The following is a 21439-nucleotide window of genomic DNA, read 5'->3' as shown; positions in this document are numbered from 1 at the left end:
TTTGCATCCTTGATCCTCCTAGATGAGGGTAGATGCCTTTGTCCCCCCATTTTACATGCCCCCAAGAGGACTTCAGTTTCTTTTCAAGTCAGCTTTCAATTTCAGGAACGAACTAATTGCACTATGATTTATTGATGCCTCTCTCCTTTCCTGGACCATCGCACTGGTTGACATTCATTGACCTTTTATCCTGTGTAGCACTTTCCTAATTGCTTAAATGAATAGTCCCACTGAACCCTTAGGCCTCTCTCAGTGCACATCTTATTTTCCATGTTTTTCTGGATGAGAAAATTGAAGCACAGAGTGGCCATGAGAAACACTGACGTGGGCCAGACCCTGGCATGGTGATTAAGGCTGCTAGGTGCTGCATGGCTGACTGCTGTGTTTGAGTCCTGAACCTGGAGACTGGGAAAACATGCCAGGCACATGTACATGTGTGCCCTAAATCCCCAAAGCAAGGAGAAATGGAGGAGAAAAGATTGTGACATGATCATTCCACACTTGGGGTAGAGGGTATTTTCTTACTTTCCCTCTCTCTTTCTCTGTGTCTCCCTGGTGAGTGCACATGCCCCTTGGGGGAGAAAATGCTGATTCACACAGTCAGTAAAGGGTAGAGCCAAGATTTTGACCAGTAAAATGGCTCTGGAGTTTGAGCTTTAACTACTGCATAGAAATGCTTCTCTATCAGTTGCTGGACAAAGCCTAGCAATGTCCCTCTTGAGTCCCAAGACTCTATTTAAGTGTTTGTGCCTTAATAAATGAATGAATGCATGGTGGGTGGGTCAATGAGTGACTTACCTCACTAGGTCACCTCTTGCCCAGGAGGGTGCTGTGTACTTTTACATTACAAATCATTTAACTTGGATTTTGGTTGGTAAATGGAGTGACCCTAGAATTTGCAAAGACAAAACTATACGTGTGAGAGTTCTGCCATGACTCCTACCTTCCCTGAGGATTGTCAGTGGGTAAAGGTTTATTTTCTTTTTAACTCTAGAGAACACTGACTAGGCCTGTCAAGAAATCAGAACAGATATTGAGCCATCAAAACACCAGGCCAGAAAGCTCCACCCTCCCAGAGAGTAGTGCTCCTCATCACCATGCTGTTTCTCAGTCCTGGGTTCCTACGTGCACAATCCCTGGAGAGATTTCATCTCACTTAGTACCCGTGGGTGATTGGTTTACTGGTCTGAGATTTGAGGGTCAAATTAGTTGATTAGAAGGTTAACGTCTAATTGTAGGCATGGGTGCCTGGAGGTAACCTTTGATTATTTTCTGTTTGACTGAATTAGCACTGGCCAGGTGTGGAGTTTCTGCTCACAAAGTTGCTAGTAAATTATTCTGGGTCCTGGGTCTGCATTCTATGTCTGTGCCAGTTGGGTGTCAATGTTGGGATTTCCTGAGAAGCAGACTCACCAAAGCCTGTTCTCAAGAGAAGGGAAAGTTCCACAAGCAAAACTTCACACATGCTGGGCCATAGCATCCTAACCCCTGTGTCTGCAGAAAGATGATGCCAGTCAGGGTGATGACTCGCCATTTCAATTTCTCTGATGTTGCCCAGGCCAGCCGCATTGTGCACCTCCCGAGATTGGTTCTTGCTGTCATTCCTTGGGGTTCAGTGCCTTCCAGAGGCTGATATTTAGCGAGAAACCCTGGTGCCAAAGTTTCCAACTTTTTTATTTTCACTCTCTCGAGTTCTCTGGTGGGGATGATAATGAATCTTCTTCACCTGCCTGCATGCGAGAGTTTGAGGTCTGGTATCAAAGTCTGGTTTTTCAAGAAGCAGATAGAATCAGGGATTTGAGAGGAAGCAGATTATTTGGAGGATGGTCTCAGGAAAAATACCAAGGCAGGGGGGAATAACCCAAGGAAGAGAAGGCAGCTCATGGAAGGTGAGGTGGTGAGCCAGGTACCATGCTGGGCAGTTGGAGCTCAATTCCAGGTAGAGACAGAGAGCCAGAACTCATGCCTCTGAGTCATCTCACCCGAGGAGGAAGGAGCTGGGGTCTTTATGTACCAGTTCCTATCAGTTGTTTTTTGAGGGTCATTCCTAGGAATGTTAATTTCCAAACTCTCTTTCCTGGCACCATGCATGGATGAAGCAACCTTGCTTCGTTTCAGCGAAATCTCTCAGGCATAAAAACACCATGTCCTGCTCCCTGGTGTGGAAGATCTGAAGGATTGGCTTGGAGAGTGTGACAAATCAGAGGACATGCAAAGGTAGATTCAGTCCTGACTCCATCCTCCTAGTAGCATGATCTTGGGCAAGCTTGTTGGCCTTTCTGGAATTTCAGATCCCTCCTCGGTAAAACATATTTTAGCATAAAGTACATATTTTAGGCTATTATAGAGATTAAGTGAAATTATGCAGATGAGCAGCGTCGGGTTTGCCATATACCGGCTTTACTGTAAGTACCACAGAGCATCTTCACTGCTCCGGTGTGTGTGTGAAGTGCTTTAGGTAAACAGGTGGTGAAAAAACAACATCCCTGTCTTCATGGAACTTATATTTTTGGCCTACTAAACCTTAAGACCATTTCTTTTTTCACCTAGTTATACCTTGCCCAGGAGAGTGTGACATACTTTCACATTCCAAAGCATATAACTTAATTCTGTGACTACTCTCTGAAGTGCCTCTTGGATTTGCAAAGACAAAACTGAGCTTTTGGTAGCAACTGTACATTTAAAATTTTGTGGTACAAGTTAAATATCCTAACCCCTATCCTAAATACTGGGACCAGAAATGTTATGGATGTTGAATTTTTTTTTTTTAATTTTGGAATATTTGCACATATTTGCAGGTGGGACACAAGTTTAAACATGAATTTTACTTGGTTTTCATAAAAATCTTCTACACATGGACTAAAACTAATTTTTTTCCTTTTTTTTAACAAAACGTTTTAACTATGGCCCATCATGAGATCAAGGATAGAATTTTCTACTCCTGATGTCATGTCAATACCCAAAGAGTTTTGGGTTTTGGAACATTTCGAATTTTGGATTTTCCAGTGAAGGTTGTATAACATGAAGCCATATTTACAAAAATAAGAAAAAAAACTGCTAAAATGACTTTTGATAGCATGCAGTTAACTCCATATGTAAAATATCATTTCAATGTGTAATTAGTATCAAATTATTAATTAAATATTCTTCTTTATTTTTCTTAATCATCAAAGTTCAATGCATGTTTTAGACTTACAGCATCTCAGTTGTGAACCAAATACATTTCAAGGTCTCAGTAGCCATGTTTGGCTCCTGGCCACCATATTAAGACCATGGCAAAGGTCTAGTGGATTCCTTTTAGAAGTAGCTGCCAGCGGGATAGTTGGTTTACTTTTGCCTCCTCTTTATAGATGGCAGTTCTCCTTGCATATGTAAAAGTGAAGTTGGCTTTAGCTCTGGCATCATAAGAAATTGACAGCTTCTGTAATGAAATTTCACACATGGAAACCATGGTGAGATTCTTAGCAGGTGTAAAAATCTGACGAAGTTATTTCTTTAACTGCAACTTAATGGAAACTGCAACAGCTGTTCCCATTTGTGCATTTTCCAAATCTCATTGCCAGAAAGAATTGTTGGCAGCCACAGGAGAAGTATCAACTTACCTCTTCATTTGGGAAATGAAATGAAAACCTCAGCTCATTTCTAAAAGTCGCCGATTTGGTAAAAGTTAGCAGGCCAAACACACAAGCCGCTGTTAAAATATTGATGGCTTTGGTTTTCTCAGGTGCTGCTGCTAACATCTGCAGAAGATTTGGACTGCACTCCTGGATTTCAGCAGAAACTGTTCCACATCAATCAGCCAGCTGGATTCGTCGAGGACCAGCTGATTCTAAACTGTAAGCAATGTCACATGAAGATGCCTTTGGTCTCTTCTCATTTTTGAATTCACCAGTGTCTAGGATTGTGTCTCAGGATGTGGTATTTCCCGGACAAGGGTTTTCTGATCATTTTCTTATGTCACTGCTTGACCCAGGGTGAAAGCTCTTGAATTAGGGCCTTGCCAGCTTGGAGGTTAATAGAGTATCTTTTCTAGTATTTTATCATCAGTGGGCATTTCCAAACTGCTTCCAAAAAAGAGAGCTGTCATACTATACTGTGCAAAGGAAATGAAATCCATTTCCCCCGGGCAGACCCCCGAGAGCAGATTCATTGCTTTCTTATAGATCGCTGTCCTACCTGTAGTTTCTCATACATAGCATTAGATCATAATGCTGAGAGCATGATGTTGGTTTCTGGGAACTTTTAGACAAAGGAATCCAAAATTCTTGTTTCTATGGCTAATAGGATGGTCTTCGAGAGATTCAAAACCTTTACTGGTTATTCTGTGGATTAAACTCAACCCAAAATTCTAACTGATGTCTTTCAGATATGCATCCTTCACATCGGTCATGATGGTCTTTTCCTATTTCTAATGCCAATATTATATCATGTCATCTTTACAAGGGATGTGGGGTACATTGCAAAGCCTGTAACAAGCACAGTTTTAGCCAGTTGAATTTAAAGTTGATGGTAGATGTATCAGTATAACGTGTCGCTCAACTGTAGCCTCTTGCGTGCCATTCTTTAACACCTGGGAGTGGCAGGTATGAAACAGTGGTCTACTGATTTGGTCAGGTGCTCTCAGGATTCTTTAAGGAAGGTTGTGCATCTGCCCTTGCTGACTCAGGTTGCTTCCAGACTACCATGTTCCTTCATTCTTGTGCTATATGGCTGGGATGTTTAAAGAAAAAGAGAAAGAAAAGCCAGCTTGATTGGATTGTTCTGTGAGACCTCGGTAATAGCCGAAAAAAACAATAATGAAGACGCAACTGTGAGCGTCGAGGGGGTACCCACGGTGCACCCGTGCACATGGCGATGCAATTACGCCGATGAAATCACGTCGATAATTAGTGTGGAACGACAAGGTGCAGGACTGGCACGATTAGTGAATTCCAATATGTGATTTCCTGTTCATTTCACCCTGGAACACAACTCCAGATCAGGCCATCAGGAACCCTCATTTGTCCTTTGATTTTTGTATTTATCAGAATCAGTACATTTTAAGTGGAGAAGTGGTTTTCTGGCTCTTTGCTCTGCTCTTTTCTTTTCCCCTTCTTCTTTCTCTATCTTCTCTCCCTGTCTTGTATTTTCCCCCCAAGTGATTATCCCAAAAGGCATCTATGTTAACATGCTTGGAAATGCAAAGCCACCCTGAGTATGGAAATTAATAGAGTTGGTATGCAAAGCAGACCCATAAATGTGATTGCTTCTGTAATCTTCACGAGACCAAACAGCTTTTAATTCACCACTGAGAAGCTAGAAACAATCATACTTTGGGGGATCTTTTAAATTTAAACTAGGCCATACTGTATATTCCAGTAGCACAGCTTCTTATGTGTCTGTGTCTATGTGTGTGTGTGTTTTAATCCCCTAAGTAATTAAGTGGGTTATGGTTGTTGGTTCTATGTAAGCTAGTAAATGCTAAATGGGACTAGGTTGATTATCAATGAAAGCACATTCAGGAAAAGTCAATGATATGAGAATTGAGGACATTTAAAATGTTACGCTTGTTTATGAGTTGTTGGGTCAGCAAAATCTGATTAGCCCCTCGGTGAAACCATATGTCTCTCTCTCTCTCTCTCTCTCTCTCTCTCTCTCTCTCTCTCTCTCTCTCTCTCTCTCTCTCTCTCTCTCTCTCTCTATTTATATATATATATATATATACATATATATATATATTGCTAGGATAAAAAAAAACAATAGCATAGACAGCATATCTTGTTAGATACTTTTAAGTTCACCTCAAAGTAATGAATGTGGGTTGTTATGAGCATAGACCCTGCAAATATTGTTCATTGTGCCTAAATGAAGAAGAAAGTTTTCAGACTTGAGAATACCCATTGCATGTTGTTTAGGAAAGTAAGGATTTCCAGAAGCGGTAGCATTGCTTTGGTCTATTCCACTTGGAAGAGGAAGTACAAAATATTGAGTGGATTTTTCCACCTAATCCACCAATATGTTAAACCAGTCTCCATCTCTACTCCCACCTCCTTCTCTCTTTCTCAGTCCATGCATTTCTTTATGATTCAACAACAAGAAAACTCGTATTTCAGAAAAATGTGATTAACCTAAAAACCAATGAGTGATGTGTGCTGTCAGAATGAAGACCCTAGGACATAAGGCTAACACCAGGACAAAAAACAAAAAACAAAAACAAAGAACCATAAAGTTTTAAAATCCTCGAGTTTGCATACCAAAGATCCGGGAACCAGCTAGGGGTGTGCTAGTGACCTATAAATATAAACCAATGGTGCAGGTCATAGACAGGCTGAAAGAAGCTGGGCTAGTGACACTCTCTTGGACTCTACTCCTGGTATTCACGTTTTACATTTTTACTTTATGTTGGCAGTGCTTAAGAACTTTGACTGTAGGTATTGTGAATTTTTGTGGGTAGAAGGTGTAAACACAGCATCATCAATCAATGGATGTCTACCCCTTTACCATTCTGGAAAACTTCTGACAGTGTTGTTGCTTTGCCTGACAGACACAGTAATCTGCTCATGGCCCAGCCCTGCATTCGACCAGTTCTGTGCACAGCTTTGAGCAGGTTACAGGGAATGTTTATTCTGCTCATGGCTTCCTGTTCTCTTTGTTCAGACAGTAATATCTCCTTTCATCCTTTTTCATCTTCCTCCTCAATTCTCAATGACTTATCTCTTTCTACTTTAACTGTGACTAATGGTCACCTCCACTCCTTTTATTCTCCTAATATTTTATTCACTGTTCACTCCGATACATCTTTCCCTCAGTTGTTCTAAAGCCTTTTATTTTCTTCACATCCAAATAACTCTTTATTCTACTCTCCTTTCCACTAACTAGACTTGCTTTCGTCTTTAAAAGGCCATTTTTCAACAAGCTGGTAGGATCAAAACATGATAGCCCCCTATTTCTTCTAATGTAACCAGGGGAGCTCTTTCATTGTATCTTTCACAGCATGATGCAAAGCCCCCAACTCATGATAACTTGGGCAAAACTTTCTTGGCTTTATCTCAGCCCTGAAAGATGTAGTTATTCCCATTTTTCAATGAGAACTACAAGAGAAAAGCTAAGATATCTTAGAAGGGAGCAACTTAGAAAGGAGATATCCATTCCAGGTCTTTGGACTCAGGATAGGCTTTCGAAAAAGAAGTTCCCTAGAACCCTTTGTGAGAGGGGTTCCCTAGTAACCTCTGGCACCCAGAACTCTCTCAGGTTGCCTGGAGGTGAGGTAGTTCTTATTTCTCCTGCAACATAAAAATCATGTGATTCTAGTAACTGCTTCTTGGAACCACTAGAATTGGACAACAACCCTGGTTACAGCCTTCCAGCTGACACCCTGATGAGAAGATCTTCATGCTTAGAATAGCTGGCCTAATTAACTGACCATCCACCTAGCTGGAGTGGAAAAATTCGAAGTGATAAACCTGATTTCCTTGTATTCTCTGCACAAATCACAGAATAGAATATTTTACTCTGCCCCTATCAACTCGGGTGGAATTTCCTGGTATATATCTCTGGTCACTGAGTTCACTAAAAGCAAGGACACTCATGGCCCAGTTTCTATTGGTGGGAGATACTAAGGGCAAGCACACTCATGGCCCAGTTTCTATTGGTGGGAGATGGGTCCAGGCTCCTGTGTCCAGAAGGGACACCCTGTTGGCCATCCAGCTACTCTTAGGACTGTCCTTTTCTTTCCACCGTATTCACTCTTCTTGGGCCACACATACAAACACGCAGACATAGAAAGAAATGGCCAAACCTAAGTTCACCTACGATACAACTCCTATAATCACACTTGTAGTGAAGAAACCTCATTGGGCAGCATATGCTAGGCCACACTGTGTATCAGATAGCCCAGTGACCTAACATGGAAAAAGTTTATTTCTCAAACAGGTCAGATGGATTCAGGTTAGGCTGTTCCCTGGGTGGCTGTCTTCCATGTGGTTGCCCTCCATGCTGGAACTTGAGGACTCACCTTCTTCTAACTCGATCCTACCAATGTGTGGCGTCCTGAATTCTGTGCCACTGAGCTGGCAGACAGGAGGGCGAGAAGGAAATTGGGGAAGAAACCCCAAATTCTTACCCTCCACTTACAAGTGCACTGCTGCTCCCACGCTATTAGCAGACCTCAGCGTGTAGGTAGCCTGACTGCAGGGGAGGCTGGGAATGGAGAGAGCACATGAGTGTTTGCTCCTGGTCAGTCTCTACACAGATCCTAACAGGAAGATACTGCCTGAATCCAAAAGACACTGCTGGAAGAGACAGAAAAAAGACCATAATGAAGACAGCTCTCTCAGCACAACCAGAGCCTACATGGGAAGAAGCTGATCAATGTAAGCAGGGAGAAAGGTCATGAACCGGTGAGGATGTCTTGCTTTTCTTAGCAGGGAGTAATTTCTTATGCTTGCAGTAGGGACAGGCTCCAGGCACTTCCTCCTAAAGATTATAATGTGGTGGATAAGATCACACAGTCTCAAACTCACATTGACTGGGGCTCAAATACCCACAGTCATACTGCAGCTACACAACCACGAGTGAGTTATTTGAATCTTCAGAGTTTGAATGGTCTCATCTCTATAGGAAGGATAATGCACTCAACTTCTAGAGCTGAGGCAAGAATGGGTAGAAAACATGCGTAGACTACAGTCATAAATGAATGAGAGCTGCTGTTGGCACTACCATTACTGATATCGTTGTTGCTGTCATTATGATTACTGTGATTATTTTTATTCTTAGAACTTAGGCAGACTTAATTTCCTTATAATGGCCATCTGAAGGTGGCTTTAAAACAAAAGAAAACAGATCACATTGGCCACTAAACATATGTAAAGAAGGGGTCAACTGGTGGCATGGTGGTTAAGGCAGCTGGGCCCATGTGGCCGGCTCCACAGTTCACGTCTCAGACTCGGCAGCTTGAAAAACATGCTGGGCACATGTACATGTGTGTCCAAGATCCTGAGAGGAGAATGGAGAAGGGATCGTGGCATGGTCATTGCCTTGGGGAGTGCTTTCTCATTTTCTTACTGAATTGGTAGAATTGAAAAACAGAATATTTGATTGGTAAGATTATGTTCTTTAAAAAAAATAATTAATCCAGCGGCTTGAAACTCATGCTAGGTGTGTGTGTGTGTTCAAAATTCCAAGAAGAGAGCGGAGAAGGGATTGCAGTGTGGCCATCCTCCCAGAGGGTAATTTCTTGCCTTCTGTCTCTCTGGAGAATGTGCATGCCCTATAGCAAAAGTCTCTCTCTTAAAAAAAAATAAATAAAAGTTAATCCTAGACAAACAAAAAAGTAACTAAATGAGGAGGAAGAAAAAATACTACCATTACTTTAATGACAAATTTTTAAAGCTCCTTCGGCAGGCTGACTTTGTGGCCTGGTAGTTAAAGCAGATGGACCCCACATGGCCAAGCCCACAGTAAGCGTCCTGGACCAGCTGACTTGAGAAACACTGAGCACATGCACGTGCATGTGGCAGATCCCAACAGGATGGAGAAATAGGAGAGAGGGGATTCCAGTGTGACCATTCCCTGGGGGGTTGCTTTCTCCCTCCTCATCTCTGTCATTCTCTGGCAAGCGTACACATCCTTTGGCAACATTAAAAAAAAAAATACCAGAACTAATTACAGAAGAAAAAGCACCCCTTGAGTAAATTTTGATTTGTCTAAAATTCATCACATGTCCTTATTTACCTGGTTTGGTAGAGACAACTGATCTAAGGCATTAGCTTGACGTCACTTTGCCTTTGGCTTTACTGAAGCTCTTCTGAAATTCCAGTATGTTAATTTTACTGGAGAGGCAAGGGTAATTCTTAGGAGACTTCTTCATGGAAGTTCATTTGCCAAGGTTTGCAGGAGAGAGAAGGATTTCATGAGCTGTGATGATGTGCCCATGTCGGGAGCAGATGCTGGAGTACTGGGTCCCATCAGTGCTGTCCAGTGGGGCACCCACAGCCTTACTAGCTGATGTCGGGGTCCCCCGGAACCTCACAACAGCCCTTAGAGGAAGGGTACTCGTTTTAGAGGTGAGGGCTCTAAGGCCACTCTAGGTGAGGCACTTGACCCAAGGTTGTATTGTGTACAATGGTGGCATAAGGATTCCACCCAGAATGCCAGAGCCCTGCCTCTTACTCAGAATTCTCTAGTCTAGTGTCTCTTTGTTTCTGTTGATGGTGTCAGTGATACATCAAGGAAATTTACCACTTAATTTCATCACTTTTAATCACTTTCATCAACCTGAATGAAATAAAGCATTTGTTCTACATTTTTTTGCTTGTTCATAGCCAAGTCCATGGTTCCTCTGTCCTACAGAAAAAGCAACTCTTTTTCTTTGTTTTGGATGGAAACAGTGCCAGATTATCCATGACCCTCGCTCCTGGCTCTCCATCCTCCTCAGGAGTTTCTTTCACCAGGACATTCCCAGGTCCTGCCACCATGACACTAACCTTGGTTAGCAGCCAGGTCATCCAGGGAGATGCATTAATCATATCTGTATTTAACATACATGAGTCATGGCTTTGGAGGGTGTTTTTAATTGACTATAAATCAAACAGGGAACTTGAAAAATGAAGGCAATTAATGAAAAAGCAATGCAAGAGGTGTTTTGCATCCTAACATAGGAAATACATTGCCAGAGAATTAAATGTCAAAACAAAGGCCCTTTTGACCCTGCTGAAAAGATTTCATTTGGATAGTAATAAATGGGTGAACTTCCCAACCAGCAGGTAGAGGGAGGCCCGTTTTCTGAGTTCTGGTGGAGGCAGGCTTTGTCTGTCTGTGCTCTCCATCTCTTGTTTTTGCTTAGTTTTTCTGTGGCTTTTAAATATAACCATGATAATTTCCTTTTCATTTTCTGGTCATCCTTCACACTAACTTGTATTTGCTCTCAGGTTGGGAGATTGATGAACTGATTAGTGAAATTATTTAACGTCACCTGTGCTGTAGTCTGGGTAGATCTGAAAATTGGAGTTTCAAGTGGTGAATTTGTTTTAAGCTGTTGTGATGTGCCAAGGAAAATTACTCTGGTGTCACCTAATTTGTTCTATCATTAAAAAAAAAAAAATTGGGTTGGAATGTGAACTCCTATTCACATTAATGAGAGTTTTTCCTCTATTTGAAGAGAGCTCTGTAGTGTGGTTAAGACAGCTGGATACCCACATGACTGACTGTGCAGTTTGAGTCCCGGTCCCAGTGACTTGAAAAACACTCTGGGTACATGTTCATGTATGTCGAAATTCGGAGAGGAGAATGGAGGAGAAGGGATTGTGGCGTGGTCATCCCCCAGGGGATGCTTTTTCCCCTACCCCTCATGAGCACACACATCCTATAGAACAAATAAATAAATAAATAAATAAATAAATAGGGTTAGAATACACATTCCTGTTTACGTTCATGAGAGTTTTCCCTTTATTTGAAGAGAGCTCTGTTGCATAGCACCATGCCTGGGCCTCAAATGCGATGCCTTTATGCATTTGCTCTTCCCTCCCATCAACATTTTTGTAACAATCTGGAATAAGGGGACCAGCAGTTAGCATAATGGCTATGTCGCTGGACTCCCACGTAGTTGACCGCGGTTCATGTCCCGGACCCAGTGGCTTAAAACTCACGCCGGGTGCGTGTGCGTGCATGCCAAAGATCCCGAGAGGAGAATGGAGGAGAAGGGATTGTGGCGTGGCCATCCCCCCTGGGGGGTGATTTTTCTCTTTCTGTTTCTCTGTCTCTCTCTGTCTGTCTGGCAAGTGCACGTGCCCTATAACAAAACAAACAAACAACAACAACAACAACAAAAAACTTCTCCAAACAAAGAAAAAAAAATGATCTGGAATAAGATTAGGATCCTCAAAAGCACTGTATCACCTGTGTCATGCATGTGAGTAATAGAAGTAATGTATGTAGGATAAGAAATAAGACTTGGTCAACATGAGCGTGTCAGGCCTGGTCAAATGCGAGCGTATCAGGGAGGGAAGGGCATATCAAAGGGCTGGAGAGCCTTCCCCTGGACTTGAGTCCTGAGCTTTGCTGTGGGCCAGGGAAGCATGAGAGGTAGCTGCTGAGGAGGCTCCCAGATGGGGAACCGGAGGCTAGTGGAGCTCTCTGAGCGTACGTTTCATTACCGGTGGAAAGCAAGAAATAAATAGACCAGAGATACCACACTTCGGCCCTTGGGCTAAAAGTGCCCCATATCCGTTCTGTTTAGCTGCTCGGTGTGGGAATCGGAGGTGTTTAATGAAATGAATTTGTCAACAACAGTGAGAACTCCACTTTTAAAAATTTCCCATTTCTGAGCAGTTGTGGGTTTCTGGAAGACAGGCCTCAGATGCAGGCTGCCTGAGTTCAAATCCAAGGTCAGCCCATTATCAGCCAAGTAGCCTAGGCTGGCTGAGAAACCAAACCAACCCCAGCAAAAGTGCTGCTGTTTATTCGTATGGAAGATGACTACTGCAGTGGCAGGCTCAGTGGGCTGCTCTGAGGACTCAGCGCTCTTCTGTGGGAGGGGCTTTGAACAGCGGCTGGTCTACAGCAAGTACTGAAATGCTAGCTGACAGAAATAGCGTAGGGATGACTGTAGCCGAGACCTTTCCTAAGGCCCTCTGACCACTGCTGTCTTCCCAGCATCAGGTCGGCTTTCTTGTTTACGCTGCCCACCTCTCATGGGCATCTAACTTCAGCTCTGTGAAGCCACCATTGCTTCTAAAACTGGCACACGAATCAAATGGTGGCCATAAAAGACAAAGCACATGCTGGCTGTGCCATGTCACTTTTGTCGTTGACAATAGGTGTTACTCATGGTCAAGGAAGAAGAGGACAGTGCCACGAGATGAAAGGGCATGGCCGACTGGCATCGATCATAAATGTTGAGGCCCAGGCATGGCGGTGTGCATGGTGTGCACGGGCTGAGCACATGGGAGTCCTGGGTTCAGTTCCTGGTCCAGCCAAAGGTCCAGCACTTGGCACACAGCCGTGGTTCCTGCTGGGTAGTGTGTGAAAAGGAGGCCATGTGGCCACAGCGTGGCTGGCTTTCAGGAAACTCTAGAAAGACAGATGAACGAGAAAGAGGCCTGGCTCAGACTGGCATTTACCATAAACAAACTCTAAGGTGGAGACAGGTGGGATTTGTATCAGGAAAGAGATGGACAGGGAGACAGCAACAAGATTAAGGAGCCCCTGAACAGGAAAGAAGGGTGAGAGGACGCCCAGGGTCCAGACTGGAGAGACATCTAGAAGGGAGTTCTTCAAACGAGATGCCGAACCCCTGGAGTCTGTTACCAGTCCGGACACTGACCCGTGTGACTCTCCTGTTCTGAATCTGTTTCCTCATTTGTCTAATAAGGGAAGCAGTGTGTTTTGGTTGTAATTAATATCACCCAAGTCCAGCTAGCTTCAGCGACGACACACACGATTATTGAAAATTTCAAGGTTCGGGCTGGTTTCGGGGACACTAGACCTTGGTGTTCTAAGTGATGGCGTCCATATCTCCCTTCACTCCTCAGCTTTGCTTTCTGGAGGTTGGTTTCAGTATTCACTCTCAGAGGGCTTCCTGCCAAGATGACCACTGGCAGCTCCAGCTTTTACCCTTCCAGTTCAACTCATAGATCTCTTTCAGAAGTTCTAGCACATACCCCAGGCCGTCTCTCTCAGGCAGTTTGATTCGTATTCCTATGCCTGAACTCATCATGGTCTCCAAGAAGAGCCGATCATGTTGTGGTTGGGTAGGCCTGGGGAAATGGGATGCTGTTTCCTGAAGGAAGGGGTGATGCCATGCTGGCGAAGCGAGGTAGGCCATCCGGAGGGTGCGCTAGGGCTGAGGCCCCTGTAGTGCAGACACCCTGCGACTGCAGCTGTGCTTCATAAATGAGGATTTTTAGAACTCTGCACACTTGCAAATGGAAATGTCTTTTAAGTGGCGAGGGACGAGGACAGCACCACACTGGGTTTCTCACTGGTGATGCTGGAGTGCAGATGCTTAATTACGACCGTCAGACTCCGAGAGCGGCCATATGGCCTCCCTCTCCAACCTGTTGCGTGTCTTCACTCTCATGTTCTGGAGCCCGTATAAATCTCCTTTCACTTCTGTTCCTCTTCAAGGTATTAAGAGCACCGGAACATACGCTGTTACAGAGCATTTCCTAATTCCAGTTATTAGAACCATATGAATTGGACTGCTTAATGAGTAAGGCATCAAAATATAAATTGCGAAGGATTAAGTATGGCTCTAAATGGTTTGAGAAGGCAGGAGATCTTATTATCCCGTAACAGATCAAATCCACCCGTGTTCTAATAATCACGATGCCCTCTGTCTGTCCTTTCCGCTTTAATCTCATGGAAATTCTTGACTTGAGAGCACAAGGGCAGGAGATACAAATCTCTGCCAGTTGAAACATCCCCAGTCATTTTTGTATCTGACCAAACTCACTCTCTTCTTCTGGAGACAGAAATCGAAGCTAGGAGGGCAGGGCAGGGTGTACTACAACGTGTGAGGCTCTGTGAGGCTGCCTCATGGGACATCCCAGGCTCACATCCGGGGACGTCCCTGAGGACAGCGGACACACGTATGTCCATGACGAAGGGTGGCTTAGGATGGGAGATTGCGGCAGCAAGGCCCTATTGGGGATGCTATCTCCCTGCCTTTGTCTCTCTCTCTCTGCCAGTCATAGAAGAAACAAATACACTTAAAAAATAAAGCAAAACTAAACAGAGGCACCCTAAATGACCACAACATAAAGAACGAAAAGACAGGAGAGGAAAAGGCATACAACAGGTCTCCAAAATGTCCTTGGAAAATACGTATTATGAAAAAATTATGCATGTAGTTCTTTTTTTTTTTTTTTGCACTCAAGTTCATACTTTAATTTCATTTTTTCTATAAACTCTGAATTCTCCCCTTATGTGGAGTTCCTCACATTCATTTAACCAGCCATTCAGGAAACACGGAAACTCCCTCATTCCAGATCCGGTACTGCACACAGGGATGAAGCCCTGAGCCAGCTCCAAAGTGCCTGCTGCGCCGGCGCTTCCATTCTGGTGGAGAGAGAGGGGCAGGTACAGTGAACACAGCACAGGAGGATGGGGTGTGACAGGGTGACAGGACTGCACCGGGAGCATAAGGTTATGGGGTAGGGGCTTCTGGATGGCGGCTCTAGGACAGGTGGCTGGTAATGTTCTGAGAGGCACAGACATAAACGAGGAGAAGAAACTAATACTGTGATCTGGAACAGGAGCCACTGTTTTATTCACTGAATGAGCTCAACTGTAAGATAGAATCGTAAATCCTGTTTATAGATGAGGCTGTAAGGGTTGAGTAAGAGTCTAGGATCGCACGTACGTGTCTGGTGGGAAATATGCTGTGGTCTCCTGACTCAGAAGCCCACGCCCTTTCCATCTAGCACACGATGTCCACTGTGGAGCTTCCTCCCATGGTGAGGTGCTCCTTCCTCTTCCTTGGTGACAAGCCCGGGGGGTCCTCGGTAGCCTCCCAGGGCTGTCAGCATGGTGCGGGCTCGAGTCACTTTGCTGTCTGCATTACTTAGGGTTGGTGTAATTCTTATCAGCAGACCTTCTAGTTCCTCGCCTTCCTCACGTGTAAAGTGATCATAACATTGTGAAGATGAAACAAGATAGTACCTGCAAGGGGTTAGGACAAAACCCGCCCCGTGCAAGCTCTACAGAAAGGTTGCTTGTTTTTATCACTGGGAAGAATAGGACTAGGGCGATGCTGTTTGAAGAGGCAGTGCTGGCCGTCTACCCAAGGTGGGTCAGAGCTTTTGTTTAGTTTTTGCCATAGGGCAGATGTGCTCACCAGAGAGACACAGAAGAGACAATGAAACAGAAAGTGAGAGATTACCCTCTCCCCCCAGAGAGGACACAACCACGCAATGCCCTCTCCTTCACTGCCCTCTTGGGATTTTGGGCATGCACACATACAAAGTCAGCATGATTTTCAAGCCACCTGGTCCGGGACTCAAACCAGTCACCCACGTGGGAGTTCAGTGCCTTGACCACCGCACCGTCTGCTGGCCCAAGTGCAGAGAGTTTTCCTTCCTGCTCCCTCTGAGATTCCCTTTGAGGCATCTTCACGTTCTAGGAGACCTGTTTCCCCTCCCGCACCTTCGCTCCTTCCGCACACATGCTTTCTTTGAGCCGACCCTTGGAAACATGCTCCCTGAAGAGTATTCCGAAGTGATTCCTCCCATGCCTAGGCCCAGGTGTATTTTTACGCTACACAATACACCACCCTACGCTGGGGCCTGGGACAGCACCCTGGGCTGGAATGGAGCAATGTCTCAATAACCAAGCATATGGTGTTGACCCTCCGTGGGTAAATACAGACCACCAGCAACGTCACGCCAGTCCAGGCTGGGTTTTGCTGCCAAGTGAGTTATGAGAACACTTGGGGTAAGCCCGGCCTCTTGGATTTCCGAATGGCAGACTGCACTGCTGAGACATCCAGCCGGCCTCCTCAGATCCTCCCCCACCCCAAGGCTCAGCAGCTTGGGAGGTGCCCTGTTGGCCGGCTCCCCATAAATGGCCACTGCTGCTCCAGCCTGCTGCTCCTCCTGTGGAAGCCAGCGCTTGTCGGCCATCCAGGCTCCTCATAACTGTGTGTGCCAGCCGATTGGGAAGACCTCCCAGAGGATCTGTTTTTAGCTAAAACTGGTTTTAATTTTTATATGCATACATTCAATCCCATGGGGCGGGGGGGTTCCAAATGAGGAAGCATTGATTCCGATTCAGATGAAAAAGTAATGAGTGCTTGAAAAACAGTTCAAAACCTCCAAGGAATATGGTTAGTGCTGCGTTTTTCAGTGGAAGGAAGCTTGTTGAATTAAAAACAGGGAGGGAGGGTAAGCAGGGATAAGTCCGGTCAGGAAAGGGTTCTGGCACTGAATTCTAGGGACTGAAGAGGCGGAAGAAGGTGAATAGGGAGGGCTGGAACGAGGTGAGCTGGGTTTGAGAGGCCCTTCACGGGGATGTGCGAGCAGGTGGTCGAATCGCAGTGTCCGAGTGCCTGGAGAGCCGGGGCTAGCACCAGCCTTGTCTACACTCAGGAGGGAGGGCGGCACACCAACTGCTATGCCGTGATGGCAGGCTGACTGCTTCCAGGGTGTGTTTTGTTTTGGAACAAGACAAAGCAATTCCCGAGTGAGTGCGCCTGAGTTAAAGTGCTCATAAAGTTCCGTTCATGTCAGTTGTCTTCTTTGCTTTTGGGATAGCCCGACTGGAACTTTTCCTTATGATGCACAGTTCTGGTCAGGCTGCTTCAGCGGCGGGTACAGCCTGCTCCTACATCTGAGCCGAGACTGGCTCGAGCTCTGGCAGAAATACCCGCCAGCTGCGGTTCGCTAGTAACTAGCTAAGGTTCTGATAGCGCACCCTTTCCTCCAGACGAAACTGGAGTCTCAGGCTCAGCCAGAGACTGAAGGACGAGGACTCAGCGGTAGGAACTGGAAAAGCTCCAAGGATTTGGACAGTGAATTAAAAAGTTTTTGGTGAAAGACTAAATTTGTTTCATTTTGTCTTGTTTCAATGTGTGATAGGCTGATCCTTTTATTAAGAAGGCATAGTCATTTTCAAAAAGTTAAGACTATGGCTCACATATAAATATATACACATATCAAAGATTTTATTTAGATCAACTAAAAAGCAAACCAATAAAATGTTAAGTAAGATTAAAAGAACGTTTGAGAAGCTAGATATGAGTGGCAATTTAATAACAAAGGAGGGCTGGGGCCAGCCGGTGGTGTGGTGGTTAAGCGCTGGTCTCCCACATGGCGGCCGGTGGTGTGGTGGTTAAAGCGCTGGTCTCCCACATGGCTAACCATAGTTCAAGTCCCAGACCTGGAGACTTGAAACTCATGTTGGACGCGTGTGGGTGTGTGGCCAAAATCCCAAGAGAAGAACAGAGGAGAAGAGATTATGGTGTGTCGTCCCCCCCCCAAGAGTGATTTCTTGCTTTGTCTCTCTAGTGAGCACATCTGTCCTATAAAAAAAAAAAAAACAACTCTCAAAAATAAAATAAAGGAGGGCAGAATGAATTTACTAGGCTCTGTTTAATGCTGCTTAATGTCCTACAGGGCAAACAGCTATAGTTTTGGGGTGAGCTTTTCGACTGAACATGACTCACAGCTCCATTAGGCAGAAATCGACAAAGGGACACGTCCCTTCACCAAGTCTGCGGCCTTCAGTGCATAGAGAACAACAGGACAAGCGCGTTACTTTGACAAGAATAATTAAATCCTAAATGAACACATTTCTGTCTGTATATGACACTGAAAAAGTGCCACCTACAGTTTTGCCTTATTTTCAAATGTTAACATTTTTCTCATAATGAATTACTGTAAAAATTACTATATAAAATTATTTTCTATAAAAAGTAAATAAAAACCCAAGACAGGTAAAATACATCTTGAGCATTCCTACCTGGAAAATCTGAGATCTGAAACTTTCTGAGCACTGGCATGACACCATGACATCACAGACGGAAAATTCCACACCTAACCTGTCATGGCCGCTGTCAAAAATCTGCCATACAGAAATGCTGTAGAAAATTACCTTCGGGCTACGTGTATAAGGTGTGCATGAAACGTAAATGAATTTCATGTTTAGACTTGAATCCCATCTCCCCAAGATATCTCATTATGTATGACGAGGTCTTCAACAGTTCAAGAAAAAAATGAATACTGTGAAAAAAACTGCATGAACTTAGAAAATTTTTTGCAACAAAACAAACTCGTACTTTAACTCTTATTTTTTCACGAACTTTCTGAAGTCCCCTCATATCTGCAAGTATTCTAAAATCCCAAAATAAATTCTTAATTCAAAACACTCCTGGTCCTAAGCGTTCCAGATAGGGATGCTGAACGGTATAAGCTATTAAGAAATTCGATTCAGTAGATATACTCTTTCACACTGCCTTCAGATTTTGTACTTATGTTGTCATGAGTCCTTAACAAGAAGCTGGGTGTTGCTTTGTGGACCAGACCGTGTGCCTTAGGACACTTTCCTGTTTCGAGTGTCCCCATTAAAATTCCCAGTAGAGAAGCCCACTGGCCTGGAATTGGGTCAGTAGCCCACTTTATGGTCTGGGGCACAGGTCTGGGAAGTAGAAACCCATATTCTAAAGAAGACACCCTAAACAAAGAAAAATCAGAGGCATCAATACAGGCACTGGGTTCTAAGAACTGACCGAAACACGCTGGGCTCTGAACGTGCTGAGTTTTGGCCCTGCGAGAAAAGCAGCTGCACAGAGCACACGCTAGCATCTTCATGTTCTCAGACAAGGCCCAGGTGGGTAGTAAGTACAACCTCCTAGAGTATCAGCAGACAACTCGTGTTGATAGAACAAGCTACGTGTGCGAGAACGCACTCTCCGCAGGCGGACACCGTTCTGACAATATGCTAGCAGTGTTCCTGAAGGTGGCGGTCAGAGGGGCAGGGACAGGATTGGTGGGGAGGGTAGAGGCCCAAGTGATTAAGGTAGGAAACTGACTGGTGCCTGGTGAAGTTCATGACGTGCTGATGTAGGATCTTAGACGTAGCAGGAGAGGGTGCTGGAGTACGTCCGATACATGGCTACTGTTCCGTAGCCACCCGTTTGTCCAGCTGTGGTAGACTGCCGTCTTAGATAAATTGATCTGCATGGCCTTTCTGAAATAAGCAGTAAAGTTTTCCTGCTCAGGGCCTTGTCTCCTGGGTAGTTTTCTGGGTCAGTTAAGTCAGGCGGACACAGCTCCTCTGCTCTTTTCCAGTAGCCACACCACGCCCCTGTAGGTGGTGCTGACTCTCAGTCATGGCAGTTTGCTTCCACTCTGGAGGGAAGCACCGACAATGACCCTCATCCCTCCTAGATCTTATGTGAACTCTTCAAGCTGAACCCCGGAAGCAAATTAACAAGAAAAAAGCATACAGGTCCAGCAGGTGGCGTTAGTGGTAGGGCACTGGACTCCCATGTGACCAACTGTGGCTCAAGGCCCAGACCCAGTGGCTTGAAACTCACGCCAGACACCTGTGCATGGGTGTTTAAAATCCCAGAAGAGAACGGAAGAGAAGGGATTGCAGCGTGGCCTTCCCCCATGGGGGGGTGATTTCTCGCTTTCTGTTTTTCTATTTCTCCAGTGAGCACATGCACTCTTTAGCAAAAATCTCTCACCCTCCCCCCCAAAAAATAATACAAAATACAGATTTCACTAGCTTCACATGAACATAGGGATCACCACAAAGAGTATGTAGTCTCAAGAAGCGGCCAGAGGAAGGTGCGCTTCTACACTTATTTAGACAAAAAACGACTTTGTGAGGAAATGACAGGATGAAGGAATCTCTAGATTAGTGTCGTGAATTCTCGGGAAGTCACAGAGATACGGGGGCATGTGAAGCTATTGGAAAGTCAGGATTATCAGGACTTTATTTATTTAGGCTCATTGCAGCCTCATTACCAACCAGTCTTCCGGTGATAAAGGATGTTTTCTCACCGTGGCAGGGAAGGGTCTGTCTCTGAGAGGAATCATTAGGGCCTGCTGTCAGATGGCCTTTTCTGCAACTCCCATTTCCTCAAGTGATTTTGGCCTGGAATAATCAATAACCAATTAGGCATATTTTGGGGTTATTCATCCCTAACTCTATCAGCACTAAGTTAGCATCCCTCTAACTCCTGTCTATGGAACAAAGTTCTATGCAGTGGTAACAGGAACATGAGTTACACAAGTTTGAGAAATGTTACAATTTTCATTTCTTGGTTTTTAGTGGTTAGCCCTCTCAAGTTTTCATAATGTGAAAATGCACCATGAATGTTCCAGAAGACATGGAGAAACATCCCAGAATTTTGGCAATTTCAGATAGCCTGCAGACATGCCCAGGAATCTCTCTCTCTTTCCCAATCTAAAAAGAACTTATTCAAGAGCCAGTAAGTGGCTCAGAGTTTGAGGCAGCTGAATTTCATATGATCGACTGCATGGTTTGAGTCCCAGACCTGGCAGCGTGAAAATTGTGTGGGGCACGTGTGTGTGCATGCCAAAAATCCTGAGCAGAGGGTGGAGGAAAGGGATTGCAGTGTGACCATTTCCCCTGAAGGCGATTTCTCCCTTTCCTTCTCTCTCTAAGTATCTCTGTCTCTTTCCAGGGAACATACATGCCCTTCAGGAAACTACCAAAACAAACAAACAAACAAACAAAACAGTTTCTAAGCTGTAGCTACTCTTAATTGTTTTATTTTAACAAGCCACCTTCTGGCTTTCGCTTGGGCTAGGGAATACCTGCGCCTCTTGGGGAGAGAGAAAGGTAGAGAAATTTTTCTTAATTCTTTTTTATTCTGCTGAGCTAACAAGAAATAAGACACAATAAAATGTTTAAAAATATATGTGCCTTTTAAATGTCTTTATGTAGCATAATGGCTGTGGAGTCAGGCTCTGAAGCCCAATCTTCTGAGACC

At 44.5% G+C, this 21439-nt stretch overlaps 1 protein-coding gene across 2 annotated transcripts in view; it reads left to right on the top strand.

Annotated features, from left to right (window-relative positions):
• The window catches only part of CDH13 (cadherin 13), a 1127839-nt gene that overhangs the window by 240636 nt on the left and 865764 nt on the right, over window positions 1-21439 (top strand). For both annotated transcript variants that reach the window (XM_006152575.2, XM_027773488.1), the window contains exon 2: window positions 3725-3836. In XM_006152575.2, the coding sequence (XP_006152637.1) occupies window positions 3725-3836 (112 nt within the window). The remainder of the gene's footprint in view (window positions 1-3724; window positions 3837-21439) is intronic.

Source organism: Tupaia chinensis, unplaced genomic scaffold (genome assembly GCF_000334495.1).
Source record: "Tupaia chinensis unplaced genomic scaffold, TupChi_1.0 Scaffold000355_1, whole genome shotgun sequence".
In the NCBI taxonomy this organism is placed as follows: domain Eukaryota; kingdom Metazoa; phylum Chordata; class Mammalia; order Scandentia; family Tupaiidae; genus Tupaia; species Tupaia belangeri.
This window is presented reverse-complemented; position numbering and strand designations above follow the sequence as displayed.